Raw genomic sequence first — 15,264 nt, forward strand, 5'->3', positions numbered from 1 at the left:
TGTTAAACCAGACAATTAAAAGTATACAAAAGTTTAAGCGCAACCGAATTATGAGAAAATTAAAACCAGTGAAAAAGACAGCATGGCGTAGTGGTTGAGTGTTAGACTACAGCTCTGGAGACCAGGGTTCAGTTTCCAGCGTGGCCACGAAACCCACTGGGTGATCTTGGGCAACTCAGCCTTATTGGAAAGCAATGGTAAAGCTCCTCTGAACAAATCTTGCCAAGAAAACCCCAGGATAGGTTCCCTTTAGGGTCGCGATAAGATAAAATTGATTTGAAGACACACAAGAACATAAAGAAAAACATGACCACATCCTGTTTCCCCTAAAAAATGAATTTCCAATTGCCCCTGGAATAAAAAGGTCTTCACCTGCCTGCAGAAAGACAGCAAGGAGAGGGCCAGTTCCAGAGTCTGGGAGCAGCCACCAAGAAGGTTCCCTCCCATATTCCCACCAATGTACCTGTGAGAGTGGTGGGACAGAGCAGAGCCTTACCAGATTTCAAAATATGGGAGAGTTTGTATGGGAGGATAGAGTCCTTCAAATAACCCCAACCTGAGTTAGAGGGTTTAATAGGTCATGACTAGCACTTTGATTTGTGCCCAGAAATAAACTGGCAGCCAGTGGAGCTGCTGGAACCAGGAATTCTGTGCTCCTTGCAACTGGCTTCTTGCTCATTCTCCCCAACACTCCATGCCTAACAAAACCAAGAATTGTCCATCACTTATAATGTTGCATAATTTATACTAGACAGTACTAAGCACAGAGTTTACATAGCCCTGCTAGCGATCTGCTGCTTGGGGTTACTGTCAGGGTGAAGCCAATGCTCATTTTTTATTTATTCAGTGCCTTTTTTATCCAAAAGGAACATATATGCAAAAATGAAAACACGGTCAGAGCTCCTCCAACCTCTCTCACTAGTATTAATGTGTTGGAGGGTATTCCTCCCCAATCCTGGCCAGAGATTAGGGGGGGGGGATGAGCTATAGCTCTCAGAAGCCTCCACCCAGAAGAGCCATTGAGTCTCATACAGACTGGGAGAGTCTGGGAAACAGACCTTTCATTTTATCTCAGTACCAAGTGGTTGACAGTTGGGGATTTGTCTGAGTTTTTGCTTCTTGATCTACCTGTGTGGTTCCCAAACTTTGGTCCTTCAGAGGTTTTGGACCCCAAGTCCTAGAATTCCTGATGGTTAGTGATGGTGGCTGGGGCGTCTGACAGCTGAAGTCCAAAACACTTGGAGGAGCAAAGTTTGGGAATCACTGGTCTACCCAAATCCCAAGACAGATGGGGTGAGGGATACTACAGGAAGCAAACAACTGGTTCAAGCGCTATGATTCTACATCAGAGTGGGCAACCAACATTAGTTCCTCAGGACTTGGAGGGCTACAACCACCCCACACACTGTATCCGCACCCACAGAAAAAGAGTCCTCCTGCCAAACACCATCCAGTGGATACAAGGGGCATTTTCACCAAGCTGTAGTGCCTTACTGGGTAATAGCCCAACGTGTTACAGCCTTCTTTGTGGGCTATTACCAGAACTTTCTGGAGTTGCAGTCTTGCACTCTCAAAGTGGACCTTCTGAATATTAGAAGGAAGGTATTAAAAGGAAGTGATCAGAAAGTCGTTTTCTATTTCAAAAAAGGCTTCTCTTGGGCCTGAACTGTCCCCACACTCCAGTGGGCATTTTAGTACCTTTGGGACCAAATATATTTGCATGGATTTTTAACTGCTGGAGGTGCCAGAGGAGGATGTCTGCAAACATTGTGGAAATTCCCATACGCCTAAATCAGTGGTTCTCAAATGTAGGTCCACGAGAAGTTTTGGATTTCAAGTCCCAGAATGTAGGCCAAGGTGGCTGGGGCTCCCAGGAGATGAAGTCCAAAACATTTGGAGGACCAAAGTTTGGGAATCACTGCTCTAAAGGATTGTTTTGGACCAAAAAACTTTAAAATCATGTTTTTAACCCTAGAGGCCATGAAATAGCCATTACAGGCCTCAAGTAACCTCTGCCCTCTGCCCAACCTGTTCTGCATCAAGATTCACTTTTCGTAAGCTTCACTAACGTGTCCTTCTCAGTACAGTTTCCAGACCGATAATCGTGTTAGTCCATTACAGTCAAAACAAAAACTCTTGTGGGACCTTTAGCGGCTCACAAATTTTATTACACAAAGCCTTCCTGGACTAGAGCCCAGTCCACTGGACGCATGCAATGTGATCCTTGGCTGTTATGTAAAATGAAAAACGGAAAGTTGAGTTAAAAAGCAACACAACGCAAAGAAAAGTACACCCACAACCATTCAACTAGGGCTTGAAAATACGCAAAATAATTCTCCACAGCGGCAATACCTCGTGACCTTTCTTTAAAGCAGAGTTAAATCTAATTTAAGTCCAACTAGAGTAAACCTTTGAAACAAGTGTGACTCACTTAAATGGTGACTACTAACACCCATTCATTTCTGTGGCTAATTCTAACTGACATTAAAATTCGATGTAGCCCAAATCATCTAGGCTTGCAACTGCTTAGTACTTTCCAAACAATATTTCGCAGAAGAGAAATGCTGGAAAGTTTAGGACATCAGCTACTTGTGGAAAACAGAACATGATATCGTCAAAGGAAGGCAAGAGAAGAGAGGACTCTTAGAAGACAGAGAAGAAAGCGCACAAAGGACTTGGTATGTATCCTGCCCACATTGTACAAGTTTATGTGCCCTTAAAAATGCTGAATGCTATGGGATCCACTTCAATGAAATACCAGACCCACTGGTGACCACTTTACATATTTTCAACTTAATCTCACCTCTCAAGGGCAACGTCTCACCTCTGTCATGAAATAAATACCACACATTTCTACATGCAGGAATTCAGCTGAGTGACCAAAAAGAGTGATGAGAAATAGTTTTTTGATGCCAAAGGTGTGGAACCACATTTTTATCTTGAAACAGTCTAGGGCTGCTTATTGTAATCAAAATACCTTGGATTTATGTAAATTAAAAACCATTCTTAAGATAATCATTGCTTTAGACATTGGCATAACTAACCTAAGAATGCTGTGGTGGGTTTTGTTAAAGCCTTTGGGCCTGAGTGATTTTATCCAGGCTGCACATGTGCAATGGTTGCACTATTTTAAATTCTTTAAGCTGGTTTTAAATTGTCTGGTTGTTAACGGATAAATGCTTTAATATTTTTAGTCTTATAAAATTATAATTTGTCATTTTAAATTTTATTGTAAGTCGCTCAAAATACTTCTAATGTTACAAGAGGGGGAGCTGTCAAGTGGGATCAGTAGGATGGACTATTTAAACTCATGTAAATTAAATGAATTAAACAATAGGCCACATTGTACTATTAACAGTTTAAGGCACTGACTATACAAACACATTTTCCCTTGTTACTATTACGCTTTGAAAGTCTGCCTTGGAAAGACAGGCTGGTTAAAAGAAAAGAGTTACTCTACATGAGACATAAAATTTGAGTATCTCATCTGGTCAATTAATCGTGCTAATATGAGATCTAAGCAGCTTCTTTGGAGCACATCCAGCACTGAGATCCTATTTGAAGGTAGTGAAGTGTAAAGTTTTGCCAGCGCAGAGATGTGGGAGTGTGTGATGGTGGAGACGCCAGCAAAGAAGTGCAGGTGGTCAGATATACAGCAGCAAGATGGAAGTATGGGCTGGAATTATACCTAAGTGCCTTTGGTTATATAGGTCTACAAGCAGTACGTGCGAAGGTTATATAGGTCTACAAGCAGTATGTGCGAAGAATATAATGTTCAAGGAGTCAAAAACTGTAAGAGGCAGCTTGATCTAGTAATTTGAGCCCCAAACTAGGACTCTAGGACAGCAGGGTCTGAATCCTCTTTTGGCCATGAAAAATCACTGGGCGACTTTTGGGCAAGTTACACTCTCTCAGCCTCAGAGAAAGGCAATGATAAACTTCCTCTGAACAAACTTTGCCACCAAAACACCATCATAGGTTTGTTTTAGATTTACCATAAGTTGGAAACGACTTGAAGGAATGCAGCAGCAACAACACAACATCATGGGGATTTGCCAAGCAGACAGGTCTCCTTTCTGGGCCTTCACGGTATTAAAACGAGCTTAACCTAGCTAAAATAGTGCTGGAAAGTCATTTTCTGAACGCTTTTACTTTTAGATTGTGGCAAATTGCAAGACTGAATGAGGCTGCCATGCAGTCTACTCCACAGAAAATTAGAAATCGGGGACAAAAGTTCTAGCCTTTTCCAACTAACTTTTTTTTGTACATGCAGAGAATTCTACCTCCATCATGGCAAAACCATTCCCTATATTCAGTCTGAAGTGGTGGCATCCAGGAAGTTTTATCATAAAATAAAAATAAATATATTATATTAAATAAATTAAATTATTATCACCCCTTGCCCTGCTTGTTGGCTATGTGAACTAGGCCTTTGCTATGGCAACAGTAATGGAAATGACTCCTGGAAACTAAATATACTAGAACAGTTATGCCAGTCGCCGGTGATGATTATGTAAAGGCCGTATCTAGCAGCACCTCTGAGACTAATTTTAATAGAGCATAAACTTGCACAGACGGTAACCTCCTCCTTCAGATGCCAGAACTGCTGGCAGCGAGCGACAGAAGGCAGTTCACAGAACGTTCTTTGATACATGTATTTTCACAGAGGTGCTGATAGAGTGAGGAAGAGCGGGAGCTCCCTCTGTGAAGGCCCAACAAGAACCTCATATTGGGCCTAAATGTAAAGCGTCTGTGACTCCTGAAGCAATTTAACAGAGGAAAGTTAGCTTCCAACTATGATTTGCAAAAGGAGATGAGCTGTTCAGACACCACTTCTACAAAGCATGGGCCATTAAAGGCAAAATATACCACTCCAGATGCCCAGGGCAAATCATTTACAGCAAAGCAATTAATTCGGAATGCAAAGAAACAGCAGCGACATGACACTTGCTCGGAGCACCTCCAAAGATCACACGACATTTATTGCAAACCGACCCATCATTAGTACAGAAAATAGAATTAAATTCTTATTCAGCTGTCTTCGGCAGGCAGCTGGCTGGAAGGCAGCGTGGTTACAATCCCAGGAGGGCTATCAGGTCCCAAATAGGCAGGAAGATGGACCCTGAAGGGCCCGCACTCCCCCAACAGCAGCGGACCAGCAGCAGCTTCAGGAAAGGCTAAAAGGGAAAAATAATGGGTAGTTTATGCCTCTTATATGAACAGCACCTGGCAAAAGAATGACAGCTCTAGGTTCTACTGTAAATGATTCACAAGTACATTAGATGGTAAGCCTGCAGCTTTATTTTTAATTTCTGTACACTAGCTAACGAATATATGCATTTTATAATACAAAGCAAGGATATATATCTGGGAGTCAGACCACTAAAAATCTGAGTTCAGTCCCAGTTCAGGGCCATTACAGCTAACAACTCTCTGGTTTGGTTCAGTCACTTTCTTTAACTGCCTCAAATACATTTCAAACAGGTTAAAGTCATAAACTCCTGGTTCCAAGGCCAACTCCTCAAAAAGATCTACAATGATATTTTACATAAGAAAAACAGTCATTTTTTAAAAAGCACTGTTTGCATGCACCAGTTCTACAACCTCCAAAATTCTTAATGAGTGTTCAAATGTAACTGAGAAGATTGAACTGATTTCTTTCTTCACATATTCTCTGAATATGAGCAGTGAAGAACTCAGTTTTTTGCTTTAGATACAGACAAACATAAAAAGACAACACTATATACTCAGTTCAACTGAATGATCTCTTTCTCTGTCTCACTCACATTCAATATATTCATTCAATTACATATGAATGATATGGTGTCTGTCTCTGCTGAAAAAGGAGGTAGTTATAATATTATATATATATCTTGGGTTTGCTCCATACAATTGTGTGTCAGTAAAAACTAGAAAACCAAGACTGACAACTTCATTAGCTCACTTGTTCATCCAAGTTATTGGCCTTTACTAAACTGTGGGGCCCAATTAATCAGGGAATGTCCCTACATCAACCAGCCTCCCCTTTGAAACTATTGCTGTGCTCTTCTTAGCCAGAGGTCTCCCACCCATTTCATTTATATAGGAGCAAGTAAGGGTTCGAAGTCTAGTGGGGTGCGATGCCACTGTCTGCTTTTGAGAACTTCTACTTCCATCTGCAAAGCCCTAGAACTAGAATGTGTTTCTTGGCCTTTGAAATGGGCAGTTCCAGAAGTTACAGCAAGGAACAAAATTTGCCACCTTAAAAAATTCAACATCCCAGAAGGCTTTGCCCTGTCAAGTCTCAAAAGTGCATGGAAAAGCGAAGTGCTCTGCACAGCAATTTACAAACCCCATGGAATATGACAAGACCCTCTACAACGCTGCATGAATGCAAATTTGCTTATCTTTCACAGGTTACAACATTTAGCATCGCTTAGAACTTTAATAGTTAAGCAATAAGCTTCCACAATCCTGGCGCACTTGACACACATTCTCCTTACCAAAACGGTGTGGCGGCTCAGATTCTCCCACTTTCTTTGAGCTTCACAACCAGATCATCCACTGTCTCCACCTTGACTCCAGCTTTACGCTGAGGAGGATCTTCCACACTTAGAGTTTTGATCCGAGATGTAAGGTCCACACCAAGATCTGATGGCTTCACCACTTCTATCTTCTTCTTTTTAGCTTTCTGGGAGGGAAAAAAAAAACATGGAGAAAGACAGGACAACAGTTAGAATCAGAAGATTTGCCCTCTCAGATTTATCACCAGCCCTTGCTGAAATTCCAAATGAGTTGGGAGAAATTAAGGCTTATGTGCAAATTATTCTTTTAATGCTTCAACAATCCCATGTGAGTGACTAGAAGACTTACAGACCATTTGGCTCCAAAAGCATGCTTTGCTGTCATCTTGACCAACTGCATCCTTTAAATTTAAGAGCTGTACAATCTCTAGAATCTACTGCACCAAGTGAGGAAAACCCAGCAAATGGTGTCATCACATACCATGATGTTGGGCAAGGTGGCATAGCGTGGCTCATTTAGTCGTAGGTCAGCAGTCACGACAGCAGGTAGCTTCAGACGCACTGTTTCCAGACCCCCATCAACTTCACGCTCAATCTTCAGCCAGTCCCCATCCACTGACACTTCAGAGGCAAATGTCCCCTGCAAAGGGGAGAGAAAGGCTGCTAAGTTCAGAACAGGGAAGGCATTGCTCTATACAAATAAAACACATCTCAGACTACGGCTCTGTGACTTGATATGTTGGATAACACATGGAGGTATAAGCATTTCAAGATTAACTAGCAGTTTAGAAACAGCTAAAGTTAATTTAAATCTCAGGAGGTAGGATTAAGAAAATTCACACTTTGGCTTTTGTTCTTATACCCAGAATGGTTTATCAAGCGGCTATTCTCAAATCCCACTGCACCTAAGTGCAAGCAATGAAACTAAAAAAAATCAGACATACCTAAGAACTAGGTGGTCTTATGTCCAGGCTACCCTGACTAGTTGATGCAGTCACAATAATGCCAAGTCAATAGCATCCCATTCATCTCCACTATGAAGTGTGGGTTGTGGCATCTACAGCAGTGGAGCCAGGTGACAGGCAACCTCAGGGCACAGGCAGGAAGCCACTGAATCACTCAAAGACTGTGTGTTTCATATACCCTTATAACCATTGTCAAATAGCCAAGGATGTGTGCTCTGTCCCTCTGGAAATGTGGCAACTTTGTGTTAATAAGATTTCAATGGGTCATTTCCCTCTCAGCCATTCCAGAATTTCATCTGCACATTAATTAGGTTATTAACTGGGGAACAATACAGGCAAAAATCAGATTGAACCAAACAAAAACAGACTGTTCGTGAACTGTTATTCCCTGTGAAGGAATATGACAACCAGGCCAAAGGAATCCTTTAAAATAAGGCAAATTTGCCTTTATTTTATTTATTTGAAACATTTATTTATCACCTTAAAAAGCTATTAAAAACATGGTTTTTATAAAATAAAAATACAGCATCCCTTGGCCTATTCTTTAAAGCCTGTCAAAATAAAAAGGTTTTGCCTGCCAACAGATGGACAGCAAGTAGGGGCTTTTATGGCCTCCTTAGGAAGACAGTACCAGAGTCTAGGGGCAGCCACTTTAAAGGCCCTCTCTCATGTAAGCACCAACTGTGCTTATGATGATGGTGGGATTGGAAGGCCTCTCCTGATGCTCTCATGGTTCAGGTAAACTCATGTGAGGAGATATGGTCTGTCAGATAACCTAGAGCACTCTGTAAATAAGGCCACAATTAAGGCGTGCACAATTTTTCTTTAATATGGAGAGGGAACTGAGTGGTGTATTCCTCTTCCAGCGTCCATTCATTCCCCTGTACAATCCTGTCCCAGGACATGCTTTACTTTACTGAACCCTTTCCTGTATTGTTTTGTATTATTTATATGTATTATGCTATTATTTCTTAGATTGTATGCCATGGGCAGGTTTACTTTATCCATTTTACTGTTTGTATGTACAGTGCTGTGTAAATCTACAGTGCTATATAAATAAAGCATAATCATCATTTTCATCATCATAATCTAGAGAAGTAAAGAACTCTACTTGTTCCTAGCCCTAATAATTTGGGAGAAGAAAACAGGTAGCTCATTTGACAGGAGATGATATGGTGAGATGTCTCCGCCTCCATCATTCTGTGGATTCATTGTTGTCAAATATACTGTACTGCCTTGTATACAGAAACTGAGTGTGCTTTTCTCAATAGGCTCTCTCCTCCCTGTACATCCCATAGAGCAGAAATAGGGAACTTTTGGCTGTCCCAGTGTATTAGATGTCAGTTCCCAGAAGCAGCAGCCAGTATGGCTAATGGTAAGAAACTGCAGGAGGCACAATCTATAACCTCTCAGAAGTGAATAGTTGTGCACCCCTGCCTGTCATATTCTATTAATCACTCCCCCAATATTCTTCCCACTTCTGCCACATAGTACCTGAGGCCAGTCAAGAAATGCTGCTGCCATTTGCCCTGTCTGGTTACAGTCATCATCAATTGCCTAGAAAAGCAAACAAAATGGAGGTCATACAAAGAATGAGAAAGTGCAACCAGCTTTCCAGTGTTCATGCCAGAACTCCCCCACCCACCATATAATCATGACAGGATAGCTTGAACCCTGTAGGCAATTCATATCTCTGCACACACTAGGCCTGGCCTGCACAGATTGGATTTTCCAACAACAGCAAGCAAATGCACAACTGGAGGAAGGATATTCAAGAGGGTGGATGAGCTGTACTGCACAAATTATCTCAGCTCAGCTTCCCTACAGGCAGGGAAATGCATGGACCGCTAGAAGGGAACATGAATCTAGTTTGGCTTCTTGCTGACAGAAAAATGCCTTCCTTGGCTGCTTCGTTCTCTAAACTTGAAACAGCACAACATAAAACAAGAACACTAATCTTTTAATAAAGTACCAGTCCCTAAAAAACAAGATTTTGCATCCTTCAGGTCCTCAACCTGCAGGTGATGTGGAGAAAACAAAAAAATGCCACAGTGTTTCATTGTTCCTTCTGTTTACCGATGACTCTCAACCTTGTCGGGAATCCCCAAATAAATCTTCTTGGATCAGCTTCAGTTAGAGTATTTTCTGAGCAACTTATAGAGCAACTCTATAACCTCTCAGTCAGACCTGTTCTCTCTTGACTTTGGCACCAACCATACCCTACTTTCTATTCATCTCCACTGAATAAAGGACCCCTTGCTTCTTATGTTATGCTAACTTTCTCATACAAGAAAATGTGGTATCCATACATGATCCACTCAGCTCAGCCACCATCCTTGGGGACCTCCCCCACCATCCCTGACCAGACTAACAATTCTCCCCATCAGTAGGAAAGTGCTGAATTTAACAAAACACCAGCTTCCTTCCACCTTTGGCCTCGGGCTTTTAATTGTCTCTACAGAGGCTACAAAACTCCTTTTCCAATTTAGCCCAAGATTCAAAAGGACATGATGGTATAAATTCCATTCCACACTGCAATGATTTGTCTTTGCAGAACATAGCCCTTCCCCTTTGGTTTTGCTTACCTGTTTGCCCAGCAGCAGAAGGTTAACACCTTCCTTCTTGGCCAGTGCAGCCAAGATCTTTGAAACCTGGAAGGGGCCAAGGGTCTCATAGTCTTTCACAGGAATCTCCACATGCAACCCTCGGTCGGCTCCCATCGCAAGAGCTGTGCGGATTGTCTCCTAAGGGCAGAATGATAGTTGAAGAAAGCCTTAAAGGTGACATGTTTTCCCCTGAATGAGGTCAGCTACACATCAGTGCATATAGAAACTCAAATATAGAAGCCAATATCCAATTGTTGGAGAAGCCAAAAATCTTGACACTGCTGTCATGCTGGATTCAGGCCAGCTTATTCTCTACTGTTTCTCAGCCATCTCTCCATTATTATTACTTTCATCATCATCGATTATTATTAATTAAAATAGTTATACCCTGCCCTATATCATTTATATCCTGTCATCTATCATGGGATCCCTGGGCAGCTTATGGGTAAAATCAATTTAAGCAGTTTAATACTACTTAAAATAATTTACACAGACTGAAAGCATATTAAACCACTTAACAGGTTAAAAAGGATGAGACAGTTTAAAACTATGTACATATATATTTAGGAACAAATCAGTTTAATAAAGTTTTATATTACTATTATATTAATAATTTAAATCAATACCTCAGAACAGCCTATGCCAATACCTCCTCATGTTGGTATGATTACCTTTTTCTGTCAAACCATTTTGCCAATGTGTGTAGAGAGGTATCAATGGAAAGTTGAAGGACAGGTGAGGAGTAGAGACTATTTAGGGAACATGCAAAATTTCATTTTGGGACCAAACCACAAATCCTTCCTCTTAGGAAATGCACCGTGGAATATCACAAGCAGAAAACCAATACATTTATTTTAGCAGCTGTACTTAGATCACTCCCCAACCTCATCTCAGACCGATTTACTCATCTAGAAACCAAACAAATTGGATACTAAGGAAATACTTCTATGCTTAAGCAACTTGGAAGTAAAAGTCAACAACTAATGGGGGCACATAAAGAAAGAAAGTGCAAGCCTACTTCATGCCCTTTTTTGTTATTTGATTGGAATGTCACTCATATGGGATGCGCATCCTGCAGGACAGGCAATAAAACTAAAATGGATGCTGCTTTTTGAAGATGCACATTAATAACATGTGAGAATTTGATATGTCTTCCTCAATTTTGTTAATCACAGCAATAGCAGCCTCTATAGGGAAAGGCATGCCTGCCCCACTGGGAACACAGCCAAGGTACTGGCGCACTACATGTGCGCACGCACACCCATCAGATGCACGGCAGCTGCTGAGTTTGCAACAATAAACACATCCTTGCCCCAGCCAGAAGCAGAAACTGGCAGCAAGAGGGGAAGGAGATAACCTTAGAAAGGGAACTCCCCGCTTTTTTCTATCTGAGATCAAAGAACGTCAGCGGACTGCTGCTGTGGGAAGGCTACAAAAAGGGATTGGAGGAATAAAGCAGCAAGTGAAGGTCACCAGGAAGCGGGAGCAGCAGTGCAGAAAATAGCTGGCAATGGTGGGACTGTCACAAAGCTAGAGCTGACAGAAAATAGAACAGAGCCAGGTCTGTGGAGATTGAGGGGAGGGAAAAGACAAGGATGCATGTTTGGACCAGCTACCTTCTCAGGCTGGAGGAGTTTACACTTACATACTTACACAGAGTCACATACACACACAGTCCTGCTAAAGGAAAAGAGGAGAAGGGGCTCACCTTCTACATTTCTGCATAAATACATATGTGTGTGTGTGTACACGTGTGCAAGCATATAAATATGTGTGTTTGTAGAGAGAATCCATACCCATGCTTCAAGTCTTGCCATGCCCAACTTAAGCCTCACTGCATGGCATGAATGGAAACCTTTACTATCTAGATTCCATAATTCTGTTGTGCGTCAGACCAGAAAACAACCCTTTAAGCATACAAACCATGCTCCAACCCAGACACTTGCAATCTTGGCTCCGCCTGAATAAGTGACAAGCGTCAGACTGCTTCAGGCATGAATGTCCATTGCCCAACATTTGGAGAAGAAATAGTGAGGGCACTTCAACACAAGGCAGGGATTCCAGTAAGTTTTTGTGTGCAGCTGGTTCCACCTGGTGGCCAACAGCTTCCTAAACAACAGTTAACACAATCTTGCTCTTGTTATTTTGTCAGTTATTCTGTATATTGTCCATTCAGCAAACTGGCAGAAAGAACCTGGGGTACCAATTTATAGGAAAAAAGGAGGAAGACGTTGGGGATCTTTTGTGGCACTGGATTGGTCCTAATAAAGGTATAGGTTATAGAATGATGTGGATGCTTTAGCTGATACTAGTCCAGTACATGCAAACTAGGCTCCTGCTTGACCTATGTTATTAGATATATTTCAATTAGTGCAGCCTGAAGATGTGAACAACATCCTTGGAATGCGACAGCTGCCATATATGTACCCAGTCACAAGCCTACTCCCACTTGAGTGTTGAGGAGAGGTGGGAAAGGACTAATTTTTATTACTACTACTATTATTATTACTACTATCGGATCCATCGGCTGGATGGGTAAATGTAATAGTTAATAGCTTACTGTGACAAGGCAGGTTTCCATCCTGCCTCCCCAAATAGCCTGCAGCAAACCATTATTGTGTTGGGGGGGGGGTCACCCTAAATCCTACCATACTGGGGAATTATTGACCAGCTTCCAATATACTTTTCTTGAGCATGTGGTAGACTATAAGTTCCAGGGGGTCCTGAATGACAGTGATTTTCGAGACCCATTTCAATCTGATTTAAGGCTTGGCTATGGGACGAAAACAGCTTTGGTTGTCCTGATAGATTACCTATGCTAGAAAGAAGACATGGAGAGTGTGTCCTTGTTTGGACTTCTCAATGGCTTTTGATACCACCATCCATGGTGTCATTTTGAGCTGCCTCTCTGGGAAGAGGTATGGAAACAGCTCAAAATGACACCATGGATAGTGGTATCAAAAGCAAACCCATGTGCCACAAGGCCATAAGTAAGCAACTGCATAGTTTCTGAACTATATGACCAATGGTATGTTTGACAAGTGCCCTAATCAAACCAAACTCAGCAAGTATTGTTTTACTCCCAGTTTAGAGAGCTGCTACAGAGAAATCACAAGAGTCTTCTTCTGGCCAGAATAGTAAATTGACCACTGCCATACAAATTAATGTATGGCAAACAATTATAATATCTTTAAGTGTTCCTGTTACTAGTTGTAATGGCTAAACTTAGATTCTCGTGGCAGGAACGTAGCAGACTGTGTATCAGTATAAACCAAAATAGTTTTCCTCCTCATGTCACCCACACTGTTCTTTTGTGTTTTTAAAGAGAAGCTGTCATTATTGAACATGGTATATATATATAGTGATATACCACAAAGCCTTGTTGCCTATATTAAGCTACTGAAAGAAAGTGTTTCACCCTTGAATAGTGAAGATTAGTTGCAAGACAATTTAAATTCCATTTCACACCAGCTATCAAATGCTTTTTAAACACTGTGATGAACCAGATTAAACTGGGAACATAGCATATGCACAGAGAAGAATGACAATTTGTTTAAAAAAGTGAGAATAAAATTTGGGTTTCAAAAATCATGAATGAGGTGGCTATAATGAGAATGTGGATATTCAAATGCAGGCTGAATATGGTTACTGGCTTCTTTTGTTCAAAGTGGACCTTTGTCCACTGCCCAACATCTAACTCCCATCTCACCTGGCATTGTTGTGGGCCACAGCACACAGCAACCACTTCAGAAACAAGCTTCTTTTCCTTGAGTCGCACAGCCTCCTCCACAGCAATCTCACAGAAGGGGTTCATGGAGTGTTTTACCCCATCTGTCACCACACCGGTCTTGTCTGGTTTCACCCGAACCTGCAAAAGGAGCACTCTGTAAGGAATAGAGCCCAGGGATTATCTTTGTCCCAAGTAGAGCAGACCTATTAAATCAATGGGAGCAACAGGAGTGTTGACTTAGCACTCAGCAAATGATTCAATGGATCTACTCTTGTTGGACCTAACAAATGGATTTAAGCCATTATCAGCCCTAAGGTAAGCCCTCCGCCAATACATACGTCTGAACTAAACACTGTATGCTTTCTTTAAGATCTCAACATAAAACTTTTAGCTGAAAACAGTTCTCTCAGCTAAGATTTTGTGGCACCAGCTGATTTTTGCATACAGTTCTTAGGGATCTAATTACATTTGTTTTTGATATTGCAGTCCACTGCACAAATCAGTTCAATTTCCAGAGTAAGGTACAACTTAAAGATATTGATAATGACAAAGACAACACGAATAGAGGGAGGGGTAGGGACTAGAATCAATTCTTACACCTTTCCCTCCAATTCACGCAGTCATATTGGATCATTACCATCATTATTCTCCACATGATTATCTTCAGGCATGCATGGGAATGAAATTATACAGAGGCATTACTAAAATGACCCACTGGGGCATGGATATGCTCAGAAGACATTTCAGCAAATGAGACCATTTTAAAAAGGGCTGAAGAAACTGCCAGTGTGAACAAAATCTATCTGTCCTTAAGTTGTTTTTTGATGGTTTCAGTTTTAGAGTACTTACAACCAGAGTTCTCTGAGCGATAAGGAGTTAACTAAAAACATAAAAGACTGAATCATCAACAAAGAGTGAAAAAACCAGTTCAGCATACAGAACGTAAGTATAATGCTCTGGAAGTCCTAGAAAGACAACATGGGCAGCGGCTGAACCTCTCTGGAGAAGGCATTCCACAAATGAGGCACAACCACAGAAAAGCAACGTCTGTTATGGTTATTCATTTCAATAATCCAATCTCAAGCCCCTTGATACTGAACAAATGAAAAGCAGGGCTTTGAATTGGGCTAGGAGAGGTTGTCAACAACCCTTGCGGTCTCTTCTAACTCTATGATTCTAGCCTTCCTTCCCCAGCATCCTAATCCTGATGCTATTAAAAAACCCTCTAGCTAGACAGAGGAGGAGGAGGAGGATGGGGGCTGGGAAGGCCTGAAAAGAAGCTTCTTTCCTAGGAGCTTTGATAACTGAAGCATGTCTGTACTAGGCTAGGTAGACAATGTTCTGATGGCAGTGAAGGCAGCCCCTTTCGCTCCAACGATTTCCCCAGACCTAATCTTGTTGTGCAATGGTCATCATCAACTGAGGTTTATGGGCTAAAGTGCAGAGGAGGAGCTGTTTGC

The 15,264-nt window shown here is 41.6% G+C and overlaps 1 protein-coding gene across 2 annotated transcripts in view; it reads right to left on the reverse strand.

Moving 5' to 3' along the window:
- Positions 1 to 4,951: 4,951 nt before the first annotated feature.
- ETFB (electron transfer flavoprotein subunit beta) overlaps positions 4,952 to 15,264 on the reverse strand; it is a 14,675-nt gene continuing 4,362 nt past the window's right edge. For both annotated transcript variants that reach the window (XM_089478956.1, XM_089478955.1), the window contains 6 exons: positions 13,784 to 13,942; positions 10,054 to 10,212; positions 8,963 to 9,025; positions 6,985 to 7,143; positions 6,483 to 6,670; positions 4,952 to 5,177 (listed from right to left, as the gene is read on the reverse strand). In XM_089478956.1, the coding sequence (XP_089335082.1) occupies positions 6,500 to 6,670; positions 6,985 to 7,143; positions 8,963 to 9,025; positions 10,054 to 10,212; positions 13,784 to 13,942 (711 nt within the window). In that variant the 3' untranslated portion in view covers positions 4,952 to 5,177; positions 6,483 to 6,499. The remainder of the gene's footprint in view (positions 5,178 to 6,482; positions 6,671 to 6,984; positions 7,144 to 8,962; positions 9,026 to 10,053; positions 10,213 to 13,783; positions 13,943 to 15,264) is intronic.

This window comes from Sceloporus occidentalis, unplaced genomic scaffold (assembly GCF_023333645.1).
Source record: "Sceloporus occidentalis isolate IW3139 unplaced genomic scaffold, rSceOcc1.0.p SCAF_13, whole genome shotgun sequence".
Lineage (NCBI taxonomy): Eukaryota > Metazoa > Chordata > Lepidosauria > Squamata > Phrynosomatidae > Sceloporus > Sceloporus occidentalis.